The 16,658-nt window shown below is 49.1% G+C and overlaps 1 protein-coding gene and 1 long non-coding RNA gene across 2 annotated transcripts; one reads left to right on the forward strand and one right to left on the reverse strand.

Annotated features, from left to right (window-relative positions):
• Nucleotides 1-2,061: 2,061 nt before the first annotated feature.
• On the reverse strand, nt 2,062-7,072 carry LOC118654615. Its single transcript, XR_004967013.1, has 4 exons — nt 6,998-7,072; nt 3,858-4,067; nt 3,054-3,172; nt 2,062-2,492 (listed from the first exon to the last, which is right to left on the reverse strand). It is a non-coding gene; the product is annotated as an uncharacterized LOC118654615 (long non-coding RNA).
• GATA1 (GATA binding protein 1) lies at nt 5,703-13,133 on the forward strand. Its single transcript, XM_036306004.1, has 6 exons — nt 5,703-5,810; nt 10,166-10,404; nt 10,893-11,264; nt 11,367-11,512; nt 12,028-12,153; nt 12,617-13,133. The coding sequence occupies exons 2-6, from the start codon at nt 10,185-10,187 to the stop codon at nt 12,986-12,988; spliced, it is 1,236 nt and encodes a 411-aa protein (XP_036161897.1). The 5' UTR covers nt 5,703-5,810; nt 10,166-10,184; the 3' UTR covers nt 12,989-13,133.
• Nucleotides 13,134-16,658: the final 3,525 nt, after the last annotated feature.

The following is a 16,658-nucleotide window of genomic DNA, read 5'->3' on the forward strand; positions in this document are numbered from 1 at the left end:
ATACACCAGATTAATAGAATAAGGTACAAAAACTATGTAATTTCAATAGATGCATAAAAAAACCTTTTTTTATAAAATTCAACACCCTTTCATGATAAAAACACTTAACAAACCAGGAACATAAGATAACTTCCTCAATCTGATAAAGGGCATCTACAAAAAGCCTACAGCTAACCTCACACTTAATGGTGAAGACAGAAAGCTTTCTCCCAAAGATCAGAAACAAGTCAAGGATGCTTCCTCTCACCACTTCTATTCAACATTGTACTGTAGGTTCTAGTCAAGGCAATTAGGTAAGAAAAAAAAAGTCATTCATATTGGAAAAAAGAAGTAAAACTATCTCTATTTGCATATGACATTTTTGTACACAGAAAATCTAAAGAACCTACAACAAAACCATTATATATACTATATGCATATACATGTACATGTACATACATATATACACATGTGAACTCAACAAGGTTACAGGATATAAGATCACTCAAAACTTAATCAAGTTTCTATACATTAGCAATGAGTAATCCAAAACTGAAATTAAGAAAACAATTCTATTTACAATAGCATCAAAAACAATTAGTATGCCCTAGCCGGCTTGGCTCAGTGGATAAAGCACCAGCCTGCGGACTGAAGGGTCCCAGGTTCGATTCCGGCCAAGGGCACATGCCTGGGTTGCGGGCTCAATCCCCAGTGGGGGTGTGCAGGAAGCAGCCGATCAATGGTTCTCTCTCATCACTGATGTTTCTATCTCTTTTCCTCTCTCTTCCTCTCTGAAATCAGTAAAAATATATTTAATTTTTTTAAGAAAATAAACATATGAAAAATAAAATTTTAAAAAATAAATCAAAGACCTAAAACCATAAAACTCTTATAAGAAAACTTATGTATAAACCTTTGTAACCTTGCATTAGGCAATGGTTTCTTAAATATGACACCTAAAACATAAGCAACCAAAGAAAATGTAAATAAATTGAGCTTTGTTAAAACTAAAAACTTTTGTGCTTCAAATGTAACTCTCAAGAAAATGAAGTCAACCCACAAACAGGAAAAAATACTTGCAAATCACATATCCATAAGAGTCTAGCATCCAGAATATACAAAGAACTCTTAGAACTCAACAACAGAAAAACAAATAACCCAATTAAAAATGGGCAAATAATTTGAACAGACATTTCTCTAAGGAAGATGTGCAAATGGTGAACAACCACATGAAAAAGAGCTCAACATCATAAGTCATGAGGAAAATGCAAATCAAAACTACATTGAGTCCTGCCGGTGTGGCTCAGTGGTTGTGTCGAGCAAGTGTGGGTTGCCGGCTCAGTCCCCAGTAGGGAGTGTGCAGGAGGCAGCCAATTGATGACTCTCTTCCATCATTGATGTTTCTATCTCTCTCTCCCTCTCCCTTCCTCTCTGAAGTCAATAAAAATATATTTTAAAAACAAAAAACTATAATAAAATAGCACATCACACCTGCCAAGATGGCTAGAATAAAAAAGCAGAACAAGCCCTAGCTGGTTTGGCTCAGTGGATAGATCATCGGCCTGTGGACTGAAGGGTTCCAGGTTCGATTCTGGCCAAGGGCACATGCCTGGGTTGTGGGCTCGATCCTCAGTAGGGGGGGTACAGGAGGCAGCCGATCAATGATTCTCTCTTATCATTGCTGTTTCTCTCTCTCTCCCCCTCTCCCTTCCTCTCTGAAATCAATAAAAATATATTTTTTAAAAAGCAGGACAATATCAAGTGTTGGAAAGGATGTGGATAAATTGGGGCCCTCCTACAGCTTCAGTGGAGAACACTTTTGTAGTTCCTCAAAAAAGTTAAACAGAATTACCTGTAATTCTCTTCCTCATATTGTATGATTCCATTTATATGAAATGTCCAGAACAGGCACATCCATGACAGAAATTAGATTAGTATTCCAGGGACTTGGGGGAAGCAGAAGTGGAATGGGAAATAACTGCTAATGGGTACAGGGCTTCTTTTGGGGGTGATAAAAGTGTTCTAGAATTGATAGTGTTGATAACTGCACAACTGTATGTGAACAGACTAATCACTGATATGTATACTTTAAAAGGGTGAATTTTATGGTATGTGAATTACATCTTAATAAAAAAGAATGAACTATGGATACACACAACAATCTGGATGAACGTCATAGCCATTATGCTGAGCAAATGAAGCACATACTGTATGATTCCATTTATATGAAGTTCAAAAACAAGCCCCCAAGCCCCAGTATCCTATACTGTTTATACATATGTATGAATGGAATAAAAAGCATCATGAGGAAGATAAATACCAAACTCCAGACAGTGGAAGGAGAAAGGGAGATGGAATTGGCACAAGGACTTCAACTGTACTGTAATATTGTTCCTTTTTAAACGTATCTGAAGTAAATAAGGCGGGGTTCTGTCCCTGTCCTGGTGGACTCCACAATTTGCAAGAGGCATGAATAGTCCAAATGCCATGGGCTGGCACCAAGCTCTAGAACCCTGAAAGATGCCAGGAGAGAAGGAACCAGTCAGGGAAGACTTCAAGGAAGAGAGGACGTTGGGGCTGGTCTCAAATGGAGGTCTGACAAAGTGGATGCTTGGCTGGGACACTCCACCCCCACCCTCACCCCCACCTCCCGCCCTGCCCTCGTGGGTCTCCCCCAAAGCCTTGCCTGGCCCCACTGATTCCCTTATCTGCCCACTCCCAGCTGCCTCCCTGCTGGCTGAACTGTAGCCGCAGACTTCTGGGCCTGTGCCCCCTCCACAGGGATGGGGGAGGGAATAGGGTGAGGCCTGGCCTCAGAGCCTTAGAGTTTCTAGCTCTTGATGGAGGCACGGCTCTGAGGCCCCCATTCCCCACCCTTCACTTCCCTTCCTGAGCCCTTTCTCCCTCCAGTTATAAAGAAATGGGCCATGAGTCTAGCAGCCAAATCCTTGTGTGAGATGTGCCACCAGCCTGCCCTTCCCCTGGAAGACAGATTTCCCTACCTCTCCCCCTACCCTGCAACTGCTGTTTCTAATAATACTAACATTGAGGAGAGTTACCTTTACAGAGCTCACCATTTATGGTGTGCCAGGCAGGCCCTGTGTTGAGTGGCATCTCAACAATATTTGATGGGGATTCTATGATTTGCGCCCATTTTCCAGGTGAAGGAACTGGGTTCAGAGTGTGGCTTGCCCTGGAAACATGAGCAAATCAGTGTCAGAACTGAGACAAGAACCTAGGGCTTGGATGAACATCTTCATTTCTCTGTGCCTACTCCAGTCTGGAAGACGGAGGCAATTATATGCCCTTACACACAAGGACCTGAAGAGAATGGGCTACTGTAATGCAGGGAGAGCACTTAGCACAGTGCCTGGGGTGGCTTGGCAAGCATTGTTGCTGTTGTTATTATATTAATGCTAAGAAAAGTATCCAAATCAGTATTATTATCATTATTGTTGGTAGAATTAGGATGAATAATAATCATTAGTTTTAGAAATAGTATTAATAATAGTATTACTGCTAAATTGGAATTAGCATTAGTATTACTACATTATTAAAATTAGTATTAGTGCTAGTATCAATATTAGAATTAGTATTAGTAATTAGAATTGGTATTGGCGTCAGCATATTATTAGCATCAATATTAGAATTAGTAGTAATTCTAATAAAAAAGGTCCAAGTACTATCCCTCATATACAGTAGGTACTCAATAAATAAATAAGAATATTTAAGTTATTGAGATTTCAGATTCAAGTGAGTTAAAATCACTTTAATGGATTCAATCTTGTTTAGTGGCCCCGTCACCCTATGGAGTAGCCACTATTATTACCCCATATTTACAGATGAGGAACTGAGGTCCAGAGCAGAAAGCAACTCACCCAGTGGGTGGCAGGGGGTCTATAAATGAGGGTGGCCTGGCTCCAGAGTGGATGTCCTGAAACCATCTTCACTTAGGTCATTGGGTCTTTTCTTCATTCTTACCAGTGAGGGCTCAACATGGGCGTGGCACAAAGCAGTAGCTCAATAAATTCCAAGTCGTGGTCTTGCTCTCTTTCCTCCTTAAAACTCCCATTTTGCATATGAGAACACTGAGGCCAGAGGGACAAGATGAGGATGGGAAACTCCCTCTGGGGTGGGTCCATGGGTGAGCAGACTCCACTGACCCAGGGCTCCATCTTTGCCCTCTGCCCTCAGTGGGTCTCGGTCTCCCCATCTGTAGAATGAGTGGTCAGGAGAGCTCCCTGCCCCATGGAGTTCTGGGGCCATGACTGGGTAGTCTTACCTGCTTCCCTATGGGGACCCAAGTTGGACACGTACTTTGTGAACTGTGCACATGTGTCCAATGTTTTCATATGGAAAAAGTGCTCAGAACAGGCCAGGCATGAGTCTATGATAGCATGAGACACTGGTTGTTGTCACTGCTGTTACTATTCAGGGGAAGTAGGACAGGGCAAGAAGGTGGGAATTGTGGTGCAGAGGCCCAGCGATTCTCTGAGGGTCCCTCTCAGCAGGTTGAGGGCAGAGCCACAGGCCACATGGGTCCACATCAGTCCACATTCCCGTGACTCACCACCCTCAGCTCCACTTGCCCAGGGTATACCAGGCTGCCACGTGGGGTCCCATGGACTTCTCAGGCTCTCTGTCTCTGAATATCTGTCTATCTCTGTGCCCCTCTCTGTAGCATCGACTTTGTCTTCCTTCTGTTTCTCCACCTGTTGTTGGCCTCTGTCATTTCCAGACTTTATCTTTCCCTTCTGTCCATCTCTGTCTCTCGTTCTCTTTGCTTATCTATCTGTTTTTAACTGTCTCTGGCTCTCTCTCTGTGAATCTCTCTCCCTCTCTCCTTTCCTTCTGTGCCTCCTTCCAGCTCTGTTTCTTTCTTTGTTTATTTCTCTGAGTCTCCCAATTTCCATCTCTATCTGTGTCTCACTCTATCCCTCCAATTTCTCCTTTCCTTCCCCCACCCCATGCCACTCCTCAAGGACCGGCAGAGAAACTAACTCCTAGTTCCACCTGTTTCCCGCCACCAGAGCAGCATGGCGGGCAAGAAGTTGAGGCCGCTGTCCCTGGGTGCCCCCCAGCTCCGCCCCCCATCCCAAGTCAGCCTGTTACCGCGGAGCCAACAGCCACCGTGGCCTCCATCTGATAAGACTTATCTGCTGCCCCAGGACAGGCCAGAGCTGGCGTAAGCCTGAGTAGGGTGCTGAGTGAGTGTGCCCCTGCCTCCCACCAGCCCTGCCCTGGCCCCTGGGCTGGGCCTGGGTCATCAAGATGTCCCATGGGCTCTGGTTGAAATACTACTTAACCTTTCTGAATCTCATTTTTCTTGAGTGCAAAATGGGTACAGTCACTCCCCTCCTATTCCTATGGCCAGTAAGACTCACATACATAAGTGCCCAGCCCACACCTGGCCCAGCACATAGTAGGGGCTTTACACTCACTCACTGAAAAGCCAAGCAGAGTCATGAAACCACATCTGCTATTTTCATTTTATCTTGGCTTCAGCCCATATTGTTTGGTTGGACACTGAAGTCCATGGGAGACCAAGTCAAACAGGGTCCAAGAATCCATGGGGTGAGCAGGTGGGATGGAGGAGGGTCCCCACTGCCCAAGCGGTACCCCACCAGCAGGAGGCCCGCCCCCTCCCCTGGTCTGCCCCACCCACTGCTGCACCAGCCACTCCCTGGGGAGGAGGGAGGAGGGAGAGGGGAGGGAGGGAGAGAAGGAGGAAGGGAGCCTCAAAGGCCAAGGCCAGGCAGGACACCCCCTGGGATCACACTGAGCTCGCCACATCCCCAAAGCAGCTGAACCCTCTGCACCAACCAGCCCAGGTCAGTCTCAGCCCCCCGAGAGTCCCCAGCAAGGCAAACTCCGGGCCTGCTGCCTCTTACCTCAAGGCTATCCCCCTAGCCTGCTTCAGGTTCCCCAACCTACCCCTGGCCCCCAAAGTGTCTACCACCCCTGAATCCCTTGGTAGATCCTCCAGACCACCTCTGCCTTTCCAACCCCCATTCCTATCCCAAACCTACCCCTCTACCCTACTTTCTGCCCTGACTCCCATCTACACCTTCCAAAATACCTACGTTCCTCTGATCCCTAAATGTTCCCCATACCCCATTTCTGCCCCTAAAACAGGTTTTTATCCCCCAAATCCTACTTGTGCCCAAAATCTGATTTTCCCTCACCTGAACTTGTCTCTGTATACAAATTCTCCCCCAAAACTCACTCTCCCACCCCAACTATTTCTGCTCCCCAAGTCCTATCTGCTCTACAACATCCTTGCCTCTGCCCTAATTTCTCCCTTTGACCCCCGTACCTATCTCTGGCCTGCCAAACCCTAGCTCCATCCTCTTACTCCCATCTCTGATTCTCAGACCTTGTATTTGTTCCCAGTGACTTCTCTCTGATCCCCCCAAACCATTTGTCTCCCCCAAATCCTTGCCTGCTCATCAGAATGTCTTTGCCACCCCAAACGCCAAGTCTACTTCTCCAAGTCTGTACTGTCACATTAATTCTTGTGTCTGCCTTCCCTAAACCCCATCTCAGCCCCCAAAAGTTTGGGTCTCTCTGGCCCCAAATCTTTCTCTACTCCAATTTTAGCTCAGTTCTGAAACTCCTACTATGCTCCCATAACCCATCTTTGACCCCTAAACTTCATCTCTGCTCCATTAAAACTCTTGGATTCCCAAACTTTTCCATGACACTCAGAATCCATCTCTGACCCCCAAACTATATCTCTAACTTCTCAACTTTCTCTCAACTTCACCCTGATCCTCAACCTTGTCTCTGTTTCCCCAACCTATTTATGATCCCAAAATGTGACCTTTCAAGGTTGTCTCTGCTCCTCAAACCCCATACCTGCTTTCTAAGGCCCCATAGCTATACCCCAAACCTCTTGGACTCCTCAACCCCTATCTGACCCTCAAACCCTCCCAAGATGCCATCTGCCCTCAGACCCCATCTCTATTCCCTTTAGCCCTGAGGGACCCTCCCTTGAGGGCTGGAATAGGGACGTTACCTGGGGTGAGGGACTGGGCGAGGGGCTGGGCCGAGGGAGAGTTGAGGGTGCCGGCCTGCTGCCTGCTGCCCGTTGGGGCAGCACTTACTCTAGTGGGGCAGCTGATAAGGAGCTTTCATATCCCCCAGCCTTGAGATAAACTTTATCTCTGTCTGGAGAGTGATAACTGGGCGGGGGGGGGGGGGGGCTGGGCCCCTGCCATGAGAGGAGTGGGCAGCCCTAGACCCGCCAAGGTGTCAGATGCAGGGGGGTCAGAGGGGGTCAGAGGGAGGTTATGGGGGAGTGAGGTGAGGATGAGGGAATAAGAGAACAGTGGTGACAGAGGCAAAAAGCAAAAGACACACAGGAAGACAAAGAAAGAAGGGAGGAAGAAACAGAGAGAGATGAGAGGAATAATAGAGAGAAAAGAGAGCAAGAGACAGATATACAGAGAAAGGAGAAGCAGAGACTCAGAAAGAATGAGATAGACAGCAGGAGAGCAGGAGACCCCGGAAACAGAAATGAGAATGAGACAAGAACGGGGGTGGAGGGATAGAGAAAGACTCACAACTAGAATCGTGGAGAGACAGAGATGAAAGAGATGAAGGCTGAAATGAGGAGACAAGACCCCTCCCTAGGGAGAGACCCTGGAGTCTAGGTTGGTTGTGGGCACATCCACAGGGCCATCTCTTTACCAGCATAACCCCCAACCCCGGGCCCAACCCTTCACATAAGAAGGGGGTTTGAAGGGGCCTTCCATTCTATCTCCATCACTCTAGTCTACAGACAGGGACACGAGGCTTTTAGGTTCACAGGACAAGTCACGGTCAAGGGTAGGTTTCCTGGATCTTCATCCGGAGCTGTGTGCAGTGGGGTCTGGTCCGGAATATGGGGATAATAAAACAGATATGGAAATAAGGCCAGAGGGCCCAGAGAGAAAGCAGGGAGAGACAAACAAGCAGAAAGAGACAGAATGTGAAAGATGTAGATATGAGTAGGGAGGGAGAGAGAAGAGAAAAAGATACAAAGAAAACTAAGAAAAGGAGAAACAAAAAGAGATAAAAAGACAGAGAGTCAGCCCTGGCCGCTGTGGCTCAGTTGGCTGAGTTTGTCCCATGTACTGAGGGGTTGCCAGTTCAATTCCCTAGTCAATGTTTCTCTCTCTCTCTCTCTCTCTCTCTCTCTCTCTCTCTCTCTCTCTCTCTCTCTCTCTTATAATTAAAAACATATTTTTAAAAAAGACAGAGATACATCAAACTCAGAGGGAAGGCAGGGGACGGGGCAGTAAGAGATCAACCAAAGGACTTGTATCCATGCATATGAGCATGACCAATAGACAAGGACAGTAGTGGGGTGAGAGCTTGTGCTGGGGGTGGGAGTGGGCAGGGAGAGGTCAATGGGGGGGGGGAAGGAGACTATGTAAAACTTTCAACAATAAAGAATTTTTAAAAAAGACAGAGATAAAGATGGAGAGAAACAATCATAGAGATAGAGATAGAGAAAGACAGACAAAGCGAGAGAAAACCACTAGACATTTATAAAAGTAGAGAAAGAGAGCAATATATATCATGGTAGCATAGAAATGATATGAAATACAGAGAGCAAAGAAACAGTGTTACAGAAAAAGACCCAGGGAGACAGTGATACACACAGAGAAGTATGGTGGCAAAGGGGCATAGACCAAGCTGCCATCTCACAGGTCTTAGCTTGGCCCTGTCACCACCTCCTATCTGGCAAATGGGGAAACTGAGGCCTGAGGATGGTAGGGGCTGAAGGAAGCAGAAAGCAGAACTAGGGCCAGCCTCCCCAGGGAAGTGGGTATGGGTAAAGGGAACACCTCCCACCTGTCCCCCTTCTCAGAGGAAGCCAGTGGCCTTGGGGTGATTTCAAAAGTTGGGCGGGGATGGCAGAGATAAGCAGTGGGAGGTACTGACCCCCCCATCAGGGAGGAACTCTCTCTGCAGACGCAACTGAGGTGGGGGAGGGGGAATCAAACCGGAAACCTTGGGGTTTCTGAGAAAGTCAGAAGGCAAGATGCAGCAGATAGGGATGAAGCTGGGGAGCATAAGAGGGTGAACCCCCAGGTCCAAGGGGGTGACCAAGGGGTTCATGGAATTCTAATTCTACACTCCATCCCACCCAACCCAGACTCCTCTAGAGGGGGAGAGAAGGGAAGATGGGGGCAGGGGAAGAAGAAGAAGAAGAAGAAGAAGAAGAAGAAGAAGAAGAGGAAGAGGAAGAGGAAGAGGAAGAGGAGGACAGGAGGAAAAAATGAGCAGAGAGAAAGAGATGAACAGAAAGAGAGAGAGAGGAGGATGAAGAAAAAGGAGGAGAGGAGAGAGGAGTGGAGGAGATGTAGAAAGGGGGAAAGGGCCGAAACCGGTTTGGCTCAGTGGATAGAGTGTCGGCCTGCGGACTGAAAGGTCCCAGGTTCAATTCCGGTCAGGGGCACATCCCCAGTGGGAGGTGTGCAGGAGGCAGCTGATTGATGTTTCTATCTCATCGATGTTTCTAACTCTCTATCTCTCTCCCTTCCTCTCTGTAAAAAAATCAATAAAATATTTTTTTTAAAAAAAAGAAAGGGGGAAAGGGATAGAAGGTGGTTTAGGGGGAGGAGAGGAGAGAAGGAGGAAGGGATAGAAGGAGAGAAGAGAAAGGGGACCAGGGAGAGAGGATGAGGGGGTAAGGGAGAGGAAGAGGAGGAGGGGAAGGGGGGAGAGTGAGGAGGAAGAAGGAGTGGAAAGAGAAGGAAGAGGGGGAGAGGAGAGAAGAAAGAAGGGAAGTTGAGTGAGAGGAGGGAAAAGAAGAGATGGGAGGGAGGGAGGAGGAAGAGGGAAGAGAAGAAAGGGAGAAGGAGGAAGAAGAGAAGGAAAGGGAGGGAGAAAGAGAAGGGGGTGTAGGAGGGAGAGGAAGAGGGAAGAAGAAAAAACAAATGAGGCAAGAAGGGGAGGAGAATGGGAAAGGAGAGGAGGATGGGGAGTTAGAGGATTGAGAAGAAGACTAGGGAGAGATGAAGTAGGAGTGGTAAGGGAAGAAAGAGAGGAGGGAGGGGGGAAGGGACCTACAGAGATGGAAAGGAGGGATATAGAGATTGAGTGGATGGAGTGGGAGGAGAAAGGAGGAGAGGGTGTGGAGAGGAGAGGAAAGGGGAATGATTTCAGTGTCTGAGGACCCCTCCTGTCCTCACAGGTCAAACCTCAGAGGCCCCATGGAGTTCCCTGGCCTAGGGGCCCTGGGGACCTCTGAGCCCCTACCCCAGTTTGTGGACCCTGCCATGGTGTCCTCACTACCAGAGTCAGGGGTCTTCTTCCCCTCTGGGCCTGAAGGCTTGGATGCAGCAGCTTCCTCCACTGCCCCAAACACCGCCTCGGCTGCAGCTGCTGCACTGGCCTACTACAGGGATGCTGAGGCCTACAGACACTCCCCAGGTAACTCCTTTGGGTGGTTTTTCTGGCATGGGCTCCATGTTGCTGGGGTTGCCACGGAGACCCTTGGCTAGGGTAGAACCGCACAAAGAGGCCATCTTGGAAATGGCCAGAAGCCTTCATGAGGTATGTGGACCACGTTCCCCACTTATGTGCAGACCCGGGACTGTCCATCCCCCTCAACCCGCCACATCGGGAATCAATGTTGTAAGTAGGTGGGGGTGACCCTAGTTGAGTGGCCCATGGGGCTCCACACAGTTATGCTAAAAGCCCATTGGGAAAAGGCTGCTGGTGACTGCAGCTGCCAGAGTGACCAGTGGGGCTCAGACCCAGGAGTCACCCAATGGCCAGCAGCTGCTCTGGCAACCTATGGGAAGGTGGGAAGGTTGGCCACCATGTGGGGCTGTTGGGAATCACTGCACCCTGAAAGCAGGATGGCTTCAGACCTTCTGTCCCCTTCTTCCTTCCTTCCCATACCCACCCCCTAACAGTCTTCCAGGTGTACCCACTGCTCAACTGTATGGAGGGAATCCCAGGGGGCTCACCATACACCAGCTGGGCCTATGGCAAGACGGGGCTCTACCCTCCCTCCACTGTGTGCCCCACCCGTGAGGACTCCCCACCCCAGGCCTCAGAAGATCCGGATGGAAAAGGCAGTTTCCTAGAAACGTTAAAGACAGAGCGACTGAGTCCAGACCTCTTGACACTGGGACCTGCAGTGCCTTCATCCATCCCTGTCCCCAGCACTGCCTATGGGGGCCCTGACTTTCCCAATAACTTCTTTTCTCCCACCGGAAGCCCCCTCAATCCAGCAGCCTATTCCTCCCCCAAGCTTCGTGGAACACTGCCCCTGGCCACCTGTGGTGAGGTTCCCCCAAAGGGATAGGGAGGCTGAGGAGAGGGATGGGGTCCAAGGCAATGTTGGGCTGAACCTGGTTCCCTCTTGCCCCTGTCCACCTCACCAGAGGCGAGGGAGTGTGTGAACTGCGGAGCGACAGCCACTCCACTGTGGCGGCGAGACAGGACAGGCCACTACCTGTGCAATGCCTGTGGCCTCTATCACAAGATGAATGGGCAAAACAGGCCCCTCATCCGGCCCAAAAAGCGCCTGGTAAGACCCCAGGCCCGCCTCCCCTCACCCAGGTACTCTGTTCTCACTCCATGCAGGGATCTCTGCCCTCACACTCTATGAGAACCCACATCCCCCCTCCCTGCCCCATCCACTCAGAGACCCAGCTCTGTACAGGAGTGTCTACCCTCAGCCCACCCTCGGGCTGCAAGCAGGCATGCCGTCCACTCCCTGCACAGCAGTTTTCATCCTTGGCTACACACTGGGATCACCGTGGGGCCCTCCCGAGATGGGTTGATTTACTTGGTCTGGGGTGCTGCCTGGGCATCAGGATTGTTTTCGACTCCCCAAGTGAGTCCAATGTCCGCCAACGCTGAGAACCACTGATGAAGCACTCCACGCCATTTGGAAAGCCCCGGGACAGGAGGCCATGTCCTCGCCCCTCAGAGCACCCTCAGTCTACGCCTTGTCCAGGAAGCCCTGCCTGCACCCTGACCCTCACCTCCTGGGTCCTCCACCCACCAGTGCACTGACCCTCATTTTCTTGCTGCCCCCAGATCGTCAGCAAGCGGGCAGGTACCCAGTGCACCAACTGCCAGACAACTACCACGACACTGTGGCGGAGGAATGCCAGTGGGGACCCTGTGTGCAATGCCTGCGGACTCTATTACAAATTACACCAGGTGTGCCCTGTCTCCTGAAACCTGCCCCTCCCCCATCCCACCAACACTCCCTTCCTTCTCCTTCTTTCCATTCCTGTATTCTTCCTATCTCCCTTCCCTCTTCTCCCTGTTATTCTCCTCCCTCTTTTCCCCCTCATCCCTCTCTTCTCTACACCTTCATCTCCTCCCTGCCTGTCTTTTCCCTCCTGCTCCTTTCTCTCTCCTCCATTTCTCATTTCCTTCCTCCTCCCCTCCAGCCATCAGCTAGTCCTATGGCTAGAGGCTCCCTCAGCCTTTCCATTGCTTAGGGCCTCACAAGCTCATGACTCCTTAGGGCATTATCTGTGCCACAGCTGGAGCCTGCTCCCCTAGTCCTTGACCCAGTTCCCGACTGTTAAGGAGTGGGGTGGAAAGGGTGTCCCTGCTGGAGACACAGAGGCAAAAGTCTGAGGTTGGGGAACACTCATGGCCTCTCTTTCATCAGGTGAACCGACCACTGACCATGCGGAAGGATGGTATCCAGACTAGAAACCGCAAGGCATCAGGAAAAGGAAAAAAGAAACGAGGGTCGAGCCTGGGAGGCACAGGACCAGCTGAGGCTCCGGCTGGTGGCTTCATGGTGGTGGCTGGGAGCAGCGATGGTGGGAATTTTGGGGAAGTGGCCTCAGGCTTGACATTGGGCCCACCTGGTACTGCCCATCTCTACCAAGGCCTGGGCCCCGTGGTGCTGTCAGGGCCTGTCAGCCACCTCATGCCTTTCCCCGGGCCCCTGTTGGGTTCACCCACAGGCTCCTTCCCCACAGGCCCCATGCCTCCCACCACCACCAGCACTGTGGTGGCACCACTCAGCTCATGAGGACACAGAGCATGGCCTCAGAGCAGGGGTAGGGTCCCTCTCCGCGTGGAGCCAGCAGTCTCTCTACAACCCAACCCTCTGGGCCCCCCACGCCGCTTGGTCTGGACCTTCAACGATTTGTAAAATAAAGCACCAAAGTCCTGAAGTTGGAGGTGTGAGTCTGAGTGGGACTGAATAAAGAGCCGTGGTAGGTGGGGTGTGCAACGGTGCCTGTGGCTCTCTGGTGATGGCGTGAGGCCGTGTGAGACAGCACGTGTCACCCTTCATGATAGTGGGTTATGATGTGCAAGTATAAGAGTGTACTAGTATGTGAGACCACGTGTGACAGCAACCAGGGTGTATGATATGGCGTGTACATGCACACGTCATGGGCAGAGACTGTGTAGTGGCTGACTGCTCTGTGAGGTGGTGACCATGGGGGTGAGGTTCTGAGAGATGGTGTGCACGACACCAGACAACTGTGAGAAACGGGGCACCAGTGACTGTATGAGAGGACGTGGGGGTATGTGTGTAACGGCGTGTGCTGAGGCAACATGTGAGGCTGTGCTCATGTGATTGTGCACCATGCAGGGTGGTTCTGAGGCGGTGTGACAGCATGTGTACCAGGCACAGCATTTGCTCAATAAACATTTCTGGGATGCTCACCAAGGGCTGTGTAGGACGGATGTGGAGACCTAGCAGTGTGACCTGAGGTACTGCGTGTCAGGAGGTCTTTGTGGGTCTGGCAAGGGCAGCACTTGTGTGCAAGCATGTGTATGTGAGCATATCGCACATCCTGTGCCCTGTCACAGTGCCTCTGAGTGGCTGACAGTGTGAGCAGCTCTGTACACTTGCTTGTGGAGGTATCAATATATACAATTTCAGTCTGTAAGTTAGGGACCCACCTCCAGGGGACAGAAGACATGTTCAGGACAGGAACGGGAGGCAAGAGTGGGGCTGGAAAGGCAGCCAGCAAGAAGGGCAGAAGGCCAGTCTGGGACCGTGGGGTTGTCCATGGGCCCTCCTGTCACTCACCTCTTATCTCTCTCAGCCCAGCTCGGCCTGCAGCCCTGTGGGAAATGGTAGAGAAGGAGGGGGAGATTAGGAGAACAGAATAACCTCTAGGGGGAATATTTAGACCCCGGGGGGGATCTCCCCATAGTGCCAACTCCCTCCCCAACACACCCCTTCACCTGGGTGAACAGCTCCCCCTAAAGTGGAATCTGTTCTTCCATGGAACAAACCCTCACATCGGAGCATGCGTGGAGTCAGGTGACATCCTAACCCAGACAGGTTAAGCGTCTCTCCCAAGGCCACACAGCTGGTGGCACAGGGCTGAGCCAAGCTCCGTGGTGTAGCCTCCACCCTACCCAGAGGCTCCTAACTGCAACCAGCACCGTTTCCTGAGTGCTCACTGTGGTCAACAACAGCTGGAAGGCTCAGGTGCTTTCCTTCATGAACACCTGAAAAAATACTCTAGTCCGGCTGGTGTTGCTCAGTGGTTGAGCATCAACCCATGAACCATGAGGACATGGTTGGATTCTTGGTCATGGCACATGCCCAGGTTGCAGGCTCGAACCCCAGTGAGGTGCATGTAGGAGGCAGCCGATCCATGAATCTCTCTCATCACTGATGTTTCTATCTCTCTCTCCCTCTCCTTTCCTTTTTGAAATCAATAAAAATATGTGTGTGTTTTTGTTTTGTTTTTAAAGAAATTCCCATCTGTAAACTCTTTGGGAACCCCGATTAAGTTCAGGAGCCTTGCTTACATTGTTGACAATGGCCCCGGATGTCACTTTGCACAACAATCCCTACCTCACGCCCCACCCCGCAGAGTCCACAGGAACCTGTGATCCAACTCTCAACATGAACCACAGTCTTGAACTTACATGGAAAATCCTTTCCTGAACCTGTGGTGAGGCGCCTGTCCTGACCCCCTGCTTTAAGTCCAGACCTCATCCTATACAGGCACCTACAGCCTCACCTGGCACAGGACCCCCTGCCCAGACACTGTACAGCAAGTATGTCAAACTTGTGGCCCGCAGGCCGCATGCACCCACAACAAATATTTTTGCAGCCCAGCCAATATACCGGTATGTAAGAAACTTTTTAATAAAAATTTCATAACCTACCAATGGCATATTTCACAGACCTAGAATGAACTCTCCAAAAATTCATCTGAATAAAAAAAGACCCCGAATAGCTGCAGCGATCCTGAGAAAGAACAAAGTAGGTGGGATCTCAATACCTGATATCAAGCTGTATTACAAAGCCACTGTTCTCAAAACTGCCTGGTACTGGCACAAGAACAGACATATAGATCAATGGAATAGAATAGAGAGCCCAGAAATCGACCTGAACCAATATGCTCAATTAATATTTGACAAAGGAGGCGAGAACATACAATGGAGTCAAGATAGTCTCTTCAATAAATGGTGTTGGGAAAATTGGACAGATACATGCAAAAAAATGAAACTAGACCACCAACTTACACCATACACAAAAATAAACTCAAAATGGATAAAGGACTTAAATGTAATACAGGAAACCATAAAAATACTAGAGGAATCCAAAGGCAACAAAATCTCAGACATATGCCGAAGCAATTTCTTCACCGATACAGCGCCTAGGGCATTGGAAACTAAAGAGAAAATAAACAAATGGGACTACACCAAATTAAAAGCTTCTGCACAGCAAAAGAAACCATCAACAAAACAAGAAAGCCCACTGCATGGGAAAACATATTTGCCAATGTTATCACCGATAAGGGTTTAATCTCCAACATTTATAAGGAACTCATACAACTTAACAAAAGGAAGATAAACAATCCAATCAAAAAATGGGCAAAGGACCTAAATGGACACTTTTCAAAAGAGGACATTCAGAAAGCCAAGAGACATATGAAAACATGCTCAAAGTCACTAATCATTCGAGAAATGCAAATCAAAACAACAGTGAGGTACCATCTCACACCTGTCAGAATGGCAATCATCAACAAATCAACAAACGACAAGTGCTGGAGAGGATGTGGAGAAAAAGGAACCCTCATGCACTGCTGGTGGGAATGCAGACTGGTGCAGCCACTATGGAAGACAGTATGGAGTTTCCTCAAAAAGGTAAAAATGGAATTCCCATTTGACCCCGTGATCCCACTTCTAGGAATATATCCCAAGAAACCAGAAACACCAATCAGAAAGGATATATGCACCCCTATGTTCATAGCAGCACAATTCACCATAGCTAAGATCTGGAAACAGCTTAAGTGCCCACCAGTAGATGAATGGATTAGAAAACAGTGGTACATCTACATGATGGAATACTATGCTGCTATAAAAAAGAAGGAATTCTTACCATTTGCAACAGCATGGATGGAACTGGAGAGTATTATGCTAAGTGAAATAAGCCAGTCAATGAAGGAAAAATACCACATGATCTCACTCATTTATGGATAATAAAGACCATTATAAACTTATGAACAAAAATAGATACAAAGGCAGAGCAGCCTCGAACAGACTGGCAAACTACAGCGAGAAGGCCGGGGAGGGTTGGGGGGCAGGAGGCAGGGGGGTAAGAGATCAACCGAAGGACTTGTATGCATGCATATAAGCATAACCAATGGACATAAGACACTGGGGGGTAGGGGAGGCCAGGGAATTGTCAAGGGCGGGAAAAAAAGGAGACATATGTAATA

This window comes from Myotis myotis, unplaced genomic scaffold, assembly GCF_014108235.1.
Source record: "Myotis myotis isolate mMyoMyo1 unplaced genomic scaffold, mMyoMyo1.p scaffold_m19_p_4, whole genome shotgun sequence".
In the NCBI taxonomy this organism is placed as follows: Eukaryota; Metazoa; Chordata; class Mammalia; order Chiroptera; family Vespertilionidae; genus Myotis; species Myotis myotis.

Bases quoted from the DNA above. Each gene is read 5' to 3' on its own strand.
- GATA1 (XM_036306004.1), top strand. From the start codon at position 10,185: ATGGAGTTCCCTGGCCTAGGGGCCCTGGGGACCTCTGAGCCCCTACCC. The intron at 10,405-10,892 runs GTAACTCCTTTG...ACCCCCTAACAG, and splicing joins GGCCTACAGACACTCCCCAG to TCTTCCAGGTGTACCCACTG. The intron at 11,265-11,366 runs GTGAGGTTCCCC...CCACCTCACCAG, and splicing joins ACTGCCCCTGGCCACCTGTG to AGGCGAGGGAGTGTGTGAAC.